Source organism: Dermochelys coriacea, chromosome 2, assembly GCF_009764565.3.
Source record: "Dermochelys coriacea isolate rDerCor1 chromosome 2, rDerCor1.pri.v4, whole genome shotgun sequence".
In the NCBI taxonomy this organism is placed as follows: Eukaryota; Metazoa; Chordata; order Testudines; family Dermochelyidae; genus Dermochelys; species Dermochelys coriacea.
In genome coordinates this window covers 2,729,264-2,746,119 of record NC_050069.1, presented here as the reverse complement: position 1 = coordinate 2,746,119, position 16,856 = coordinate 2,729,264, and the positions used below count along the sequence as shown (strand labels likewise).

General features: G+C 49.6%; 1 protein-coding gene across 4 annotated transcripts in view; it reads right to left on the bottom strand.

Annotated features, from left to right (window-relative positions):
* The window catches only part of HSF1 (heat shock transcription factor 1), a 98,752-nt gene that overhangs the window by 18,736 nt on the left and 63,160 nt on the right, over window positions 1–16,856 (bottom strand). For all 4 annotated transcript variants that reach the window (XM_038388735.2, XM_038388736.2, XM_043509866.1 and 1 more), the window contains 5 exons: window positions 9,274–9,349; window positions 8,759–8,820; window positions 7,386–7,482; window positions 2,692–2,828; window positions 332–556 (listed from right to left, as the gene is read on the bottom strand). In XM_038388735.2, coding sequence (XP_038244663.1) covers window positions 332–556; window positions 2,692–2,828; window positions 7,386–7,482; window positions 8,759–8,820; window positions 9,274–9,349 — 597 coding nt within the window. The remainder of the gene's footprint in view (window positions 1–331; window positions 557–2,691; window positions 2,829–7,385; window positions 7,483–8,758; window positions 8,821–9,273; window positions 9,350–16,856) is intronic.

Genomic DNA, 16,856 nt, shown 5'->3' with positions numbered 1-16,856 from the left:
ATGATTTTATTTAGCTAAATAACTCTACCCCTTTTTCTCTGGCGTTCCTGGTACTTGTAACCCTGCCTGCCAGAGGTCATGTCCCCTGCATTGGGGGTTAAATCACTGTGCGGGGCCAGGTGACGGCCTGAACTCACTGTCCCTAGAAGAGCAGCAATAGGAAAGAAAAATAAACTCCACACTGGCTATTTGCACCCAGGACAGCAATGGGATCTGCAGGGCGCTCAGAGACATGGCACTGCTGGTTTCCAGGAAGCTGGTGACTAGCAATTTAAACACTTCACTAGTGGAGCTGTGATGTGGCCCACCGGAGTCCTGGAACAGTACTTACTTGTCGAGGCAGGCAACGCTGAGGCACTTTTCTGGGGGCTGAGGCTGCGTAGTGCTGTCGCTGGTAGCGGTGCTGGGTTCATTCTCCTGGAGGATGGAGTCAATGAATGTGGAGGGAGACAGAGGGGTTTCAACAGCAGGAGGGTTCCCAGGGCTGGCCTCCTCTATCTGGGGGCTGGGGGTGGGACTGGGGGGCTCTTCTTTGATACGAACCACAGGGCTGCTCCTTGGAGAAACAGAAAGAGAATGGTCACCAAGGCAGCAATGGTCTGCCAGTCCCTGCTCTCTGCATGGCATGCAGAGGAGTTCCAGGGCCAGACACTGCTTCCCTCAGAGAGCTGGTCCCTGAAACAAGATTAGCCAGAACTAGGGTGGTGAACTAAGGCAAAGTGTTTTCCTCTGGTTGTGCCCTAGAGCAAACCCATGGGCATCACTGCCACAGGCTGCCAGGTGCTCTCTTTCCAACCCCCATAGCTGTGCCTTTGGTAAGTGAATCAATCTAAGGCCAGGCCTAAACAGATTTAGTCGCAGAATAATTATTTTGGTTAGGGGTGTGATTATTTTGATAAATAAATAGTTTCATTGGTACAACCCCTAATACATACGGAGTTACACCAGTATAAAGGTGCCATATACCAGAACAGTTTATTCTCCTAACCTCTGGGAGTAAGCTATCTGGTAGAAGCACTACCATACTGATATGGATAGTAGCGGTATGTGTAGCCAAGGCTTGCGATCCACTCTCTCCCTAAGAGCACTGTCGTTGCTTCTTGGATTCTGTGTTTTTATGCGAGGGATGATGGCTTCTCTGACCAGCCCTAATTCTGCAGCTGGAAATCCCCTTCCACAACCAAACTGACTGAATTAGGGTGTGAGTGGTTCAAATGGCCCCTCTGGAAGGAACAGCAGTGAGAAAAGAACAAATAAAAGGCCAATTAGGCAAACATGTGGTCTATATTTAAAGGTGAGCATTCCTGGCGGAGGCAGGATGACCAGATGTCCCGATTTTATAGGGACAGTCCTGATTTTGGGGCTTTTTTTTATATAGGTACCTATTACCCCTCACCTCCGTCCTGATTTTTCACACTTGCTATCTGGTCACCCTTGGCGGAGGTGTATGCAAGACAATAAATAACATTTGTGTGCGATTCAGCACTGCAGGGGAGGTGCCAACGCCAAGAATATACTATTATAGGAGATGAACAAATGAGTCAGCAGATGAACAGGTGCTAAAGCACAGAGGACATTTCTTGCTGGGGAAGCTCAGGCCTCTGACATCTCACTGGGCAGGGGTGGCAGGGAATAGCAGCCTAGAGGCTGAGCTACAAGGGAACAGTCATGGAGGCATTCAGGGCTAAGAGCTGCCTCTGATACCTGCAGGCAGCGTTCAGTGGAATCAGTGAGCATCATACGCACAGAGCTCAGGGTGGGATTTGGCTGAGTATCCATGATGACTCTTGTGTGCCTTGTGACAGGAGACAGTGTGACTTTTCTGGGCTGGGACTGGCTGGAAGCTTCTTGCTGTCCAAGGTCAGATACATTTGCTTCAGGTTCTCAGCCTCCCTGTCCCGCTGTATGGTGATGACCCAGCCACTGTCTCTCCGAGGAGGAGGAGTAACTTGGGAAGAAAGGCAACTGCTTTTTAACCCACGCCCTCCTACACTGGGAGCTTGGACTGCCAAGCTGAGTCTTTATCCTGTCCCCATAGTCAGGAGTGCTGCTGATTCGTGCATTCTAGTCACCGAGCAAACAGGTCAGTGCTTCCCAGAGGCCTGAGAGGACAGCCCAATAACTGTTCCAGAACAGCAGTGTTCAGGCTGCATCGACACTACAGAGCTTATGCTGGCCTAGTCCCCTCGCAGAGCTGCAGGGTAGACCGACACCCGGAGCTCTCCTGCCAGTGGAGGAACTCCCTGGGCAATTTAGCTATGCTGGCAGAAGCACTCTTCTGTCACCACAGCGGTGTCTGCACTGAGGGATTTGCCAACATAGCTGTAGTGCTAGATGTTGTGGTTTTTCCCACCCTGGTCCGACACAGGTTTGCCACCATAAATGTTAAGTGTGGACCAGGACTCTGATTAGATCAAGGAAACAGGAGTGACTTTGGCATCTTCCATTAATCAAACAAAAGAATGAAACTAAAACAAGCATCTGTGGGACAAGCAGTGTCCTGAGTAAGAAAGGCCCGAAGCACCTGGTCCAACTCCCAGCAGGGTCAGTGGGATCAGGCTCGAAGGGAATGCCTCCCTAACACCGCAGCTCCAAGGGTGACACTGGTTTCTTGCTGCAACTCCCTACTGCGAGAGACCCACACCGGAGCTGGAGTTCCACAATCCAAATTCATGTTCTTCACACAGATACCTTTCATCGAGACTGCCACTGGGGGAAGCCGAGGGGCTGGACTGGGCAAGTTCCGTCACATCGGAGATAATGGGGCCAGAGTTGGCTGAAGAATCCGGGGAGTACAGATTGGAACCGCTGTATGCCGGGGATGAAGCCTGAAATAATAATCAGAGCATTAGTGAAGTCATGTAACAGGCACACATGCTCTGTCCCATTACCAGGCACGCAGCCTGTGAGCAGGAGGTGCAGGAATTGCCACGGTGAGTAAGAGTACAGAGAGCTCACAGCCGATTGTGAGGACGAAGATGGGGGTCCTATCTTAATAAAAGCCAGTGCTGGCAGTCTCTCGCATTCAAAAATCAGGATGTTGCCCTAAAAATCATTAAACTGACTTAAAAGTCATGAGCTCTTTGAAGCACACAACATGTTGGGTTCCTTCTGGAGTTTGGGCCTTTAGGGTTCACACATTTTCCAGTTTTTCTCTGCAACCAAGAGAACTAAAAGCTTCCTTTTATGTTTCGATGCCAGCTGAGATTCTCATATATTCACCCGCCTCAGGGAGTTGGGGCTTTAAGAAATATTAACTATTGTGAGTCTTGCCACCAAACTGTGAGATAGCAACACTGAAAGGCAATCCCATGGCAGGAGGGATTTACTAGTGAGGAGACTGAGTGATCCTGGATCCCCTCGCAAGTGCAGGAGTCTCAGCCAGGGAGTAAGGATGCAGGGTCTTTTCACTTAAGGCACCTTTTCAGCTGCTAAATAAACTCCAGATCAAATGATGGACCAAATTCTAGCTGCCTGGTGCACACAGGCACACCCCAAAAAACTGGCAGGCAGAGGGGGATCTGCGGCTTATGTCCTAATTCAACAGTTCTGGCGCTTACCACACCCACTCTAAGATGATCCATGAGCCCACTAACTCTCCTCCTTCACATCCCTTCGTGAGACCCCAAAGAAATCAGCCACTGTATGGTGGCTAGGCTGCGGGCAGTTGGGAAGGACCATGAGTCATTATTTATCATGAGGGTATTTAATTAAAATACCCCAGAAGTATAAAAACCCATGCCTATTCAGCTGTCTCCCTCTCCCACTTGTCTTCTTAGACCGTAACCTGTTTGAAACCAGTGTCACCTCGACCTGTGCTCATACAGTGTCTAGTTCAATGGGGTCCCAGCCCTGGTCAGGGCTTTTCAACACCCTCATAATATAAATATTAAACAACAGCTCTTCATTCTGGCGGCCTCCTTATCGGGTGCTCAGATGCCTCTGTGTTGGTGGGAGCCATAGAAGTGTTAGAGAGAACCACGTGGAGCAGGTATTCTGCAGACCCTCTGCCCCAGGAACTGCCCTGGGCAGTCCTTGGACCATGCGAGAGGTTTGTGTGCGTATGCCTCCTGACCTGGCGATGGTCAATGAGCAAGCCACAGTGTGGATGGGAACAGTGTGAGTGAGGGCACTGCCACTCGGAACCTGAGTGCACAGTACAGGTGGCTCAGAAGAGCTGCTCACCCATCACTTCTGCTTTGAGTAGAAAGTCATAAACACTTGAGCTTGAGAGAAGATGGCCAGCTGTGTTTCTCATAATTGGGACAATCCTGTAACACTTGGAACAGCTCCTGCTGGCTTTGCTTAAGTGTTTGCTGAATGTAAGAATACAGACACATTTCAAAGGCGGTAACAGGGCTAGGAGGGGGTTGGAATGGGAACACAGAAACTCCTCATGGGGAGGGTGGGGGGTGGGATGTCGAACTGCAGGGTACAGGGCTAGGAGGGGGTTGGAATGGGAACACAGAAACTCCCCACGGGAGGGTCTAAGTGCAGGGTAGAATTTTTAATAGGGCTATGTTTTTGGTTCTGGGGTAGAAAACTGGGTCAGGTAACAAGCTACAAGGAGAGTGGTGTGAGTCTGAGTGACTGCGTGCACACACGCAAAGTTAGTGCAATAACTTTCCACTCTGGGCCCTTGGGTTGTTCAGTGACACGAGCCTGGTGTTCAGTCTGCTGTCCCCACAATGCTGCAGGACATACATTATTATTCAGCTTCTCGGACACCTTTTATTTTGCTTTAACAATAGGAAAGAATGAATGGGACTCAATCCTGTGGAGGGTGGCAGGGGCAGGACTATGGGGTAGCGGAGCTGTTGGAAACTGATGCTAGTCTCTAACCATGGCTGTAACCCTCACTTCCAGCAGTGCAATGTTCACAGCACAGTACCAAGAAGTGGGCTGGTCGTAAATGCTGCCTGGCAGTTTTTCCCAAAGAATCCTGCCATTTGGCTCCCTAATGCTAGACAGGTTGCTAGACACAGGCCCTGAGCACAATTAGGGCAAACCCCATGGTGTGGGCACTCTGATTTAAACTGAAACGGGGCACCTCTGGAATCAAGAGTGGCCGCACCAGGGAATGCACCGATTTAACTAATTACACTATCCCAGATTTCATAGTAGCAGCCGTGTTAGTCTGTATACGCAAAAAGAAAAGGAGGACTTGTGGCACCTTAGAGACTAACACATTTATTAGAGCATAAGCTTTCGTGAGCTACAGCTCACTTCATCGGATGCATTATCCCAGAGGCAATCAAAGGCACAAGGTGATTGAGTTTATCATAGCTCCCCCCAAAAGCAATCAACACCGAAGCCAATTAACTCTATCAGCAAATGAACTTGATTAGGGCTCTTCAGCTGCGAACAGACAGGAGAAAACCTCTAATTCCCACAGTGAGCCCAACCCCACCACACGTTTAATGAGACCCTGCACTCCAGGACAAAGGGCAGTTAATTACGCTCAGAAATTCAGTGCACTGCCAAACCAATTAGGTGTCAATCATGTGTGAATGTGAATAGGCTAAAAGGGGAATCCAAATACACAGGATCGTGTCTCTCTTTCTCTGGCCGGGGCTGGAGGGGGGGCTGCAGCAGAGGCAGTGTACATAACTCTAGGCCTGGAAAAAAGGGAATGATGGGGGTGGGGGCACTGCCCATTCAAAAGAGAATTAAGGACCAGGATTGGTGGATTTGGGATGTCACTACATGGCAAGCTGGTGTGCCAGAGAGCCATACCCTGCTTACCCCGCAGTAATATGGGTAGGCAAGACCACTGAACAGAACCCTGTCCAGTACGCCTTGGCCAGAGGATGGTAGATGGGAGGAAGGACATCAAAGGGATGGATGGATGAAAAGTGGATGGGAAAGGAGAGACAAGAATTAGGGACTTTCAGGAATCCAACAGCAAATTAAAGGCCCATCCAGAAAATAAGCAATGACAAAGTTTCCCATGTGCTGGCTCCTGATGGGTCCCTCTGGGGGACCTGCCTGAGGCTCATCATGGAGCCAGGTAGCTGGCCAAAGCGCCTGGCATCCAAACTCAGCAACAGAAGTCAAGGCCTGAAACAAGTGTCCCGTGTCCAAAGCTACCTGTTGTGGGCTTTGGCTGGGTGACATTCCCCTCTCACATCGGAACGAGCAGATCGAGGGACGAGATCGTTCCCCTCTATTCGACATTGGTGAGGCCTCATCTGGAATTCCGTGTCCAGTTTTGGGCCCCACACTACAAGAAGGATGTGGAAAAATTGGAAAATGTCCAGCGGAGGGCAACAAAAATGATTAGGGGACTGGAACATATGACTTATGTGGATAGGCTGAGGGAACTGGGATTGTTTAGTCTGCGGAAGAGAAGAATGAGGGGGGATTTGATAGCTGTTTTCAACTACCTGAAAGGGGGTTCCAAAGAGGATGGATCGAGACTGTTCTCAGTGGTAGCAGATGACAGAAAGAGGAGTAATGGTCTCAAGTTGCAGTGGGGGAGGGTTAGGTTGGATATTAGGAAACACTATTTCACTAGGAGGGTGCCACAAGTACTCCTTTTCTTTTTACTAGGAGGGTGGTGAAGCACTGGAATGCATTACCTAGGGAGGTGGTGGAATCTCCTTCCTTTGAAGTTTTTAAGATCAGGCTTGATAAAGCCCTGGCTGGGATGATTTCGTTGGGGACTGGTCCTGCTTTGAGCGGGGGTTGGACTAGATACCTCCTGAGGTCCCTTCCGAAAGGTTACTGCATGCTCTGGGATCGAAAGGGTTTAATATCACATAGCCCTACTGATTGAGCACCAGGGACTGAGCACAGCTGCCTACTGCTTTTGCTCCACCCCTCACACTCCAGTCCAGGTCACCCCTAAGGCCCCCCCCCATGAACACCTCAGTTCTGACCCATGGAACCCCTCTATTCCAGGCCTGGGCCTCACCAAGGCTCTACAATGCACCTCAATCCTGACGGCTGGTGTCCAGAGGACAAACCCCAGTTATGCGAGTGCGTGATGAGTTGGCAATGGGAGCAAACATTCAGCAGGGAATTGTTTGAGACCAAGTGCACTTAGTTTGTGACAAAACCCAAAGGTGAACCCAGGTCAGCAGAGATGAACGAGGCGACCCACCGCTAGGTACTGATAAACTCTGATGGTTTCTGTTTGCACGGCACATGTTCACTCCCGCCATGTTCAGCCTCTGAGTTAGCTACAGACTAAAATCCCCTCTCGGTAGGCTACAAAGCACACCTGTCACTTTGCTCTCCTGCCAAATAACACAAAAATCTCCTGAGCAAACTGCAGTGTAAAGAAGAGGCCAGCTGGAGGCGCCTCAGATGACCCCCTCCTTCCCCACACAGCTCTGCCCTCTTCCCCTCTCTCCAGGACCAGACGCACACAGAGCACTTACTGCGTATGGGGATGAACCGTGTACATGCTCCAAGGAGTACTGTCGACTGTATTTAGGCATGGAATGTGCTGAACTGCTGTCGTTCAACATCAGGGGGCTGCAAGAGAAACCCAACACCCGTAAGAGCGTTACAGAGCTACAGCTGCAAAACTCCAGGTGCTGCATCTCCCCGAGAACACAGGGTCAGACATTAGCCAGGTGACCCACGGACCCAGCATACATCTGGTTGCCCTGGGCATGGAAACCCTGTGACTGGCAGTGGGGTGTGGGGCCTAAGAACAGTACTGCAGAGCAGGGAAGGTAAGGGCATGCAGCAAATCCAATGCATCACACTGTGGCTCTCCACAAATAGCAAAGCAAGTGGTTTGCCATTATTGTCAGTCTTCTGAATGCCGCTCTCTGAGTCCTCAGGGTAGCTAGCACCTTATATGCCGAGGGGTCCCGATTTGTGTGCCTGTGGTAAGACTTTATCCTCTTTAGATGACCATAAACAGCAACACCTCCAAGCGATTACGGAGGAGCACTGGGGAGCATGCACAGCCCCTTCAGCTCTACTTTGGGAGCAGTGATGCTGTAAGGGGAACTGAGCCTCTCTGCAGCTCCAAATCTAGCTGGGAAAAGTAACGTGTACAATTCAGAACATAAGGAGTGAAATGCTTTGCAAATGAACACCATGTCCCAGGGGCCCTCGCTAGTTTCCTTCTCTACCCAGGCCTGCTGGGCAAAGCTTTAAAGCACCCTGCCCTCTGAGCACACCCTTGCAGCTATTGAACACATCTTAATGGAGTGTCACATCAACAGTGTTAGCACCCTGCTCTGCTTCAGCTCCATTCCACCGTCCTACTGCTCCTAGGGCAGCTCATCTGGTGCCACCCACCACCCTGTTCACTTCTGCCGGCACTTGTGTCTTTTCAGAGCGTGAGCTCCTTGGGGCTCTCCCTGCGTGGTTAGAAAGCACTCAGCGTACCTTGGGCACTACTGCTGTATAAAGAATCATCGTTTGAGGCTTGTAAGACGACAGCTGTTATCAGCTTTTTACTTTGCAGCCTCATTGGTTACAGCAATTTATGAGTGAAACGGGTTCAGCAGGGACTCTGTGTGGCTTGGTTTGCAAACCCTGCTGGATTAGCAGCAGAGGCTTGGTTAGCTCCCTGGGGTGAGTGGCATTGTAAGCTGCCCTCCAGCTGTGAAATGTGGCTGGATGCTGACTCGATGCCAGGGACTCTTGTCCAGTTCTCCCACACTAGGATACATGCTACAGAAGCGACAGAGGGGTGGGATCACGGAGGAATCCCTTCCCAGTCACTGCTCTGAAGCACTCTCCTGCCTTTCCCACGGGGAATCTGTATCTCAATGTCTGAACATAGACTTACATCTTTCTCTTCACCCCAAGGATACGGTTTGACTGCACCAATGAAATCAAGAACTGGATAAGCTGTGGGGAGAAAAAAGAACTCCTGTTATCATGATGCGTACAGTAGCCTGGAAAAAATGATGACAACAATAGCTGAGATCCCTTGCCAAGGGGTTCAAAGCAGTGTCAGAAGAGGACAAGCTGAAAATGGGGCAGACTGCTGAGTACTTGTGATGGTCTGTAGAATGACATTGGGGTTGCAGGGAAAAATACACTAGCAGTCAATTCAATTCCACATTATAACATGCCAGGCAAGGACTTGTCTTCTGGTCATGGGCTGCTGATATTCATGGTGGTACGAGAAGCCGGTAGTGCCTCAGAATCTACTCGTCTGAAATAGAACTAGTACCTCTGCTGTTCCAATTCCCTTCTCTGGCCCAGAGACAGCCCACTACAACACCAGGTAACCCTACGGCTGAGGGCAGCTTGGGTCCTTCTGCGCTTTCAGGGCGTGGGGGAGCAGGCTAGATTTACCTTATTGACGACTTTCTGCTGCTGGGCATGTTTCTGCCTCAAACTGGCCACTTCCCTCCACAGTGCCTCATTCTCACTGCAAGGAAGGAGAAAGCCATCAGACTGCAAAGCGCTGCCTTTGGAGCAGAACAAGCTGATCCTGGGGAAGTGCTGGGAAAGCTGCAATAGGACTGCAGGCCTCTCCAGATACCAGGTGCTCCTTTACAAGCTCTTGGGGACACGGGAGGAACTTTTCTTTATTCACTAATTTTGCTCTGCCATTTGTTACTTGCAGTGAAACTACAGCGACGCTGGACTCGCACATATAGGCAAACAGTATAGTTGTGTTTTAAAGTGCCTGCTTGTTCTGGACCAGGGTGCTCGAAGCACCACAGGCCTGGCAGGAGTGCTCTGAGAAAACGAGGCTTACACACAGCTGTGAGTTACTGGCTTTACTGAAGGTTAGTGACACACCCGCAACGGGGACTCCATCCCAGGCAGAGCTCCGGCGTGCTGGGTTCCCCACCTCCGTGACTGCAACTGTGGTGCTTCGAGCACCGTGGCCCAGAACACTGCTCTTTTTGTTTAGCTCTTCCCATCCCTGTAGCACATGCTCATCTCAAAAAAGCAGCAGTGGAAACAGAAGGGTTCACAAACTGGTGATATAAGCAATCAGAGGCCTAGGGAGACCTATACACAAAGGCCACGTCTGCACTGGTAACTGAACGACAAACTTTTGTCTTTCAGAGGCGTTAACCCCCCCGCCCCGAAAGACGGAAGTTTTGCCACAACAAGTGCCAGTGTGAACAGCGTGTTGGGAGCAGGAGTGCTCTCCTGACAACAACACAAACGCCGCTCGTTGGGGGTAGAAGTATTTTGTCAGCAGGAGAGCCGACAAACAGTGGTTACACTGCACGACTTTTAGCGACACGGTTGTGGCGACAGTCATGTCACTAAAAGCTGTGTAGTGTAGATATAGCCAAAGAGACCATGGAAAGACTGGGAGACTTTGGAGAGGACTGGAATAAGGGGGGACACAATAAAGCTCTATAGAAAAGTGAGTGAGATAGGGAAGGTAAATCACGGGCTCCTATTTGTACTTTACTGTAATACAAGAACAAAGGGACTCAGTGAAATTGAAAGATGGCAAATATAACACTGATAAGAGGAACATACTACTTGTATCACACAGCTTGTGCAACTCAGTGCCACAAACTATCTCAGAGGCAAGAAGCTTAGTAAGATTTATGAAGGATTAGACATTTTACAGTACACAGGTAACGAGAACAGCCCCAGTTTTATCAGACAGTTAATTAAATCTGTACAGGCTTCAAGGCCGGGACAAGGGACTTAAACTTATTACATAGCACATAACAGCTTCTCTTAGAACTAAAGTCAGGAGAACACAACATTTCCAGCAAACACAGTGTGACCTAAAATACAGTTCAGAAGCCTAAGGAGCTCGTTCTCTGAGTATGTAAGGAGACTCTATGTGTTCGGGGTGAGGTGATCAGGGTGACTGACCCAGGAACGGCTGCTGCCTGTCACATTTAACTTCTCTTGCCAGTGGAGCAGTTGCAGGTCTTTCAGGTACAGGATCAGCTGTGTGCTGGAATTGTCAGACCTTTAGTGCAGGAGCCCTCCAGTCCAGGCCCCCAATACATTGTGCAATAAAAGACCCAGGGCACAGCTGCGCCTGCTGCTAAAGATCTCAGAGCCTGGACTCCAGCCTGAGCCCGAACACCTACATTGCAATTTTTAGCCCCAGAGCCCAAGCCCGAGTCAGTTGACCTGGGCTCTCAGACTTGGTGCTAGGTTTTTTTTTAATCGCAGTGTTGACTTACCCACAAAGCGTCTGTGAACACATTCTGGAAAGGGTCTGTAAAGAGCCCACATTTGCCTTGACACAGCACATTTGAGGGAATGAAAACACAGGGAATAATCTGACTGTGGCAACTAGACCCAACCCCGCGCAGGAAGCAGCTTCTGGGGTTTGCTCAGCTCTTAGCATTGGCATCTTTCCTGTTCTCGGAGCCTGAAAGTCAAGGGAAGAATCTGCAACCCCACTTTGAGTGCTGAGTTTCAAATGTTCAGACAGCTTGAACCAAGGACACATTCCAGGAATGATTCCTGCCCACAATGCCTGAGACACATCTAAGCAATGCAATGAAGGCTAAGGTCCTACAGGCCAAACTAGTGACAAATAATGAAAGATGGGGGAAGAGTGAGAGAAACAGCTAGAGAAAGGCTCACAAACAGTTAAAATGATTTGAAAGCAGGAGAAAGTGCTTTAATCCTTTCTTTAGCACAGTCTTTTATGAGGCAATTAAATCCTGGTGAAGAGTTTATAAGGGCCAGTTTCAAACATTTCATTTCAGGGATTATTAAAAGATCTTAGAAGTGTTTTATTTCTACAATATTTTATAGAACTACATAAACTCAGCCCCTCTCTGCACCTGGAACTTTTATAACACTGCTCCCCGGGGAGCACTCCAGCCTTGGGTCACATGCTTTGTATTTAAGACCACTGGGTAAGGAGCTCAGGGGCAGCATTTCGAATTCAAGGACGGCTTGCATGTCCCAGGGCTATCTGTACAAGGGAGTTGTGACTCAGCTCCATGACAGAGCTAGACAGAGCGGTGCCATCCGGACCTTTACAAAGGGAGGAAGTTACCGTGCGCACTAACTATGGTTCTTTGAGATGTGTGTCCCTACAGGGGCTCCACTGTTGGTGTGTGTGCGCCCCCACGCTGCTGATCGGAGAATTTCAATAGCAGTCTGTCCCGCCCGCATGGCTCCCTGCCTGCCACAAGGCTAGCCAGCATGTGAAGGCATTCCCACCTCAGTTCCTTGTCGACTGAAGAGTCCAACAGTGGAACTCCGAAGAAGAGGGGAGGAGGGTGGGTCATGGAGCACCCATAGGGACACACATCTCAAAGAACCATCATTTGGGCACAAGGTGAATAACTTCTTCTTCTTCTTCCTATCCCTATGGGTGGCTTCACTGTCGGTGACTCCCGAGCAGTGCTGACCACTGGAGGCTAGGACGTCCGACTCAAGTCTGATGTAGAGGACAGTACTGTGGCACTGAATTGGGCGTCTGTAGCTGAATCCCCCAGAATGGCATTGTGTTCTGCAAAAGTATGCACAGATGCCCAGGTAGCTGCTCTGCAGAGCTCAGTTATAGAGGAGAAGGCGATTGGTGAGGAGACTGATCTCGTGGCATGCATGCATATCGAAGATCAGGGTGTTGCTGCATGGAGTTGGCAGCAGAGTTTAATACAGCCAGAGACCCAGTTGGAGAGCCACTATGCTGAGATCGCTGCATCTTTCGATCTATCTGCAACGGAGAGGAAGAGTCTCAGAGATTTTCTAAAGGCCTTTGTTCTATCCAAATAGAAGGCCAAAGCTCTTCTCACATGGAACATATGGAGGATGGCTTCCCTGTTGTGCTCACGAGGTTTCGGATAAACTGTGGGAAGCTAAATAAGTTGATTCATGTGAAATGCAGAAGTCACTTTAGGGGCGAACTTCAGATGCGGTCTGAGTGTGACCTTGTCAAGGAAGAACACAATAAAAGGGGGATGTGCCATCAAGGCTGCCATCTGCCCTATCCTTCTGGCTGAAGTGATGGCGAAGTGGAATGTCACCTTCATGGAAAGGTGAGTTAGTGAACAAGTGGCCATGGGTTCAAATGGCGGTCTAGTCAATCTTTTTAACATTAGATTGAGGTCCCATTGGAGAGTGGGGGCATGGGTTGTGGGAAGAGGTTTGCTATGCCTGTAAGAAACCTCTTCATAGTTGTGTGGGAAAAGATTGAGTAGCCATCTATCTGTTGGTGGAAGGTTGCGACTGCTGCTAAATAAACCTTCAGTGAGCTAACAGAGAGACCCGCTTGTCTCTGTTTGGCTTGTATACTGAATGTAACCATGTTTGAAGGCATCTCATGCATAATCTGGCACGAGGAATAACAGATGTGCCCACAGCCATGTGTCCCAGAAGCTGAATGCAAAGCTTGGCCGAAGTTTGGGGGCTGGATTGCACTTGTCTCTATCAACACGGAAAGATTGAGAAATCTGTGATGTGGGAGGAGCGCCTTTGCCCGAGTTGAGTTGAGGTCAGCTCCTATGAATTCTAGTCTGTGCATCAGTATTAAGGTCAATTTTTGTTTGTTGATCTGTAGACCCAGATTCAGAAACAGGTCCCATTTCTGAGTGACCGGTTGAGCCTCTTTGTAGGACCGTGCTGTGAGAAGGCAATCGTTTAGGTAAGGATAAATCATTATGCCCTGAGAGCATAAGTGGGCTGATATTACCGAGAGGACCTTGGAGAACACAATGGGAGCCGATGAGAGGCCAAAAAGGAGTGCTCTGTACTAGTAGTGGTCCTGGTCCAGTGTGAATCTGAGGTAACACCTGTGACTTGGTATGACAGAAGTGCGGAAGTATGTCCTGAAGGTTGAGGGCCGAGAACAAATCTCTTTCTTCTAATGCAGGGATGATCGTTGATAGGGTGACCATCTTGAATTTTTGCACTTTGACATAACTGTTGAGCACTCTGAGGTCCAATATGGGTCTCCAACCTTCCTTTTTTTTTGGTATCAAAAAGTAAAGAATAGAAGCCTTTGCCTCTGAGATGTACCAGCACCGGCTCTATAGTTCCTATGCTGAGATGGTTACCTCTTGACGTAGTAGACTATTGTGAGAAGGGTCGCTGATGAGGGATGAGGAAGGGTGTTCGGGAGGGGGATGGGAGGAGAAGTGGATGGCATATCCATTCTGGATCATTTTCAACACCCACCTGTTGGAGGTTATCCATCCCCAGGTGCTGCGGAATGGGGTAAGGCAGTCTCTGAAGGGGGGAGTGGGGTTTCCCAGTGTAAGGTAGTAAGGAGAGTGGCACCTTGACCAACCCATCAAAACTGCCACTTCGAGATTGAGGGCTGAAATTAAGTCAGTTGCGGTCCTGATTGCTTTCGCTTGGGGAACTTAGATTTTTTTCTCTGTAGCTCATAAGATCTCTGCGATGAGTACTGAGAGGTGTACTGCAATGACAGGGGCTTAAACTGTGGTGGAGGGCTGTATTTTCTCTTGTAGGCCACCGTGCATATCCCTAGGGATTGAAGAGTCACCCCAAAATCCTTCAACATGTGCAGGGATGGGTTTTTCTTTTTGGCAAACAGCTTTGTTCCCTCAAAGGAAAGGTCTGCCACCGTGGTTTGGACCTCTTTAGGGAAGCCAGACAAATGCAGTCGCAAAGCCCTTCTCAATCACAGACATAGAAATTGAACATGCCACCATGTCTGCTGCGTCTAATGAGGATTGGAGAGACTTTTTGCCACCAGCTGGCCCTCTTAATTATGGCCATAAATTGGTCTTTGTGGGAGTTCGGGAGCTGATCAATAAAAGAACCTAGTTTCACATAGTACTCGGTAGTTATATTTGGCTAACGAGGCCTGGTAATTTGCAACCCAGAACTGAAGAGCGGCTGATGAATATGCTTTTCTGCCAAACAGGTCCAAATGTTTCCAGTCTCAGTCATACGGGGTGGATTTAAACTGGTATTGGCGGCTCCTAGAATTAACCACATCCACAAGGATGGAATCTGCCTCAGTTTCCATTTCTCCAATAGCTCAGGAGGTTCCGACACCTTTGACACTGCAGATGAAGGAGGCGGCCTCCTTGCCTGTTGGTATGCCACACCAGGGGCCTGCGAAGCTTGTTGCCTTTGGGCCTGCCATGGGTCCCAGTATGTCCATTGAGGGTTGGAGGCTGGTACCATGGCTGCCCAAACCATGGAGGTTAAGGGGTGGGCGGGTGGTACACCTGGTGTCCATGGTGAAATTGAGACCCATATGGTGGGTAGGATGAACGGTGGGAACCCAAGTCCTCTCGTTCACTATCTGACTCTGATGAGGAGAAACGTGGTATGTGGCAAGGAGATGTCACTGAGTCCAATGCTCTGGGAGAACTTGGCACCGGAACCCCGGTACTGAATAGGGGTGAGTCTGGTGCGTCGGATACTGAGAGATCCGTTGTGCACTGTCGTCTGCACTGGCTGATTTCCATCTGTGCCAGTGGCTGTCGGTGCTGAGAGGCTGGAACTGATGGAATTGGAGACGGGGACCTAGTCATATGGTCTGTCGGTACTGGTGCCAATGACCAGGTTGATGTAGCCTTCCCAGGGACGGATCTTCTATGCTTTTCATGCCCCTGAGGTACCGGTACTTCTTTGCCTGTACCCATCAAGTCTTTGGGCAGAGCGACTTGCTCTGTCAGCTCGGTACATCATGTGCCTTGGGTACCAACTCCAGAAGCTTTGGCACTGTCAGTAACAATGAAACCCACAGAGCAGGAGATCGTTTACAGCTCGATTGTGGCTCTCTACGGGGACTCACAGCCCTTTTCTTAGCGGTCTTGAGTGAGTGGCTTGTCTCCTTGGGATCACCTGCCTTCAACGTAGAAGGTTGTGGTGACAGCTCTCGCTGGGACTCAGGGGGTTGAAGGGCTGACTCCATGAGCAGGAATTCTCTCTGTCCTTCCTGGACAAGGGTTTTAACTGCTGGGACCAACCACACTTCTGTGGATTGAGCATCCCCCCCCAGGCAGCGAATGCACTGCGAATGTCCATCCATCACTAGGATGGATTTTTTGCAGCTAAGGCATTTTTTGAAGCCTGGAGAGCCAGGCATACCCTTGTCCAGGTCCCCCCACACTGGGGTTGGAGAGAGGCAAACCCCTTCTTCTCTTTTCTTTTTTGGCACGGCCAACTAAAACAAAGTACAAAAAAGAAAAAAGGCTTCAAATGGAGCTAAAATTTGCAAAATTATAGGGAGTTAATGATCCGTGAACAGAGTCTCTAGCTGGGGCGGTTGAGAAGGAATTGAGGAGGGAATGCCTAGTCCCATGGCAGGCGGGGAGTCACGCATGTGCAGGTGGGACAGACTGCTATTGAAATTCTCTGATCAGCAGCATGGGGGCACACGCACACAGACCCTAAAATGGAGCACACTTAGGGACACTACTCGAAGAAGAATAAGCAACTCTCTAGTTCTTTTAACAAACCGAACTGCTTGTCCCTTGTGTCCCCTCTATGTCTAAAGGCAGGAGCTACTGCAGCCAACGAACGAACAAGTAATGTGAAACATGTTCGCATTCAAAGAAGCTTGCTAGAATTATCTGGGTCTTCTTCACAAAGAACATATAATGTCCACGAACACATCAGCCCTTCTCAGCTGGAAGGAAAGTGCAGCGTGTGTAAACTGGTGCCACATAAGGGGATCAGATATGATGGTGATGGGCACCAGTACAAAACCCTGAGACATACACAGATTTTTTACACAGCGGGTCTGAGAACCAATTCCCCCCAGAAACAGATTCTCTTCACATATGTTTGTGCTTGGACTTATTCCCATCTCACAGAGATCTGATAGCCTCAGCACAGAGACAGACATGCACGTCTAGTCAGAAAAACTTGGCATCTTTATACAGAAGCCCAGCTCTCCAGCCCCTCCAAGGATACGTCTACACTGCAGCTGGGAGCAGGCCTCCCAGCCCAGGCAGGCAGACCTGTGTTGGCAGAACTTGAGCTAGTGTGCTAAAAAG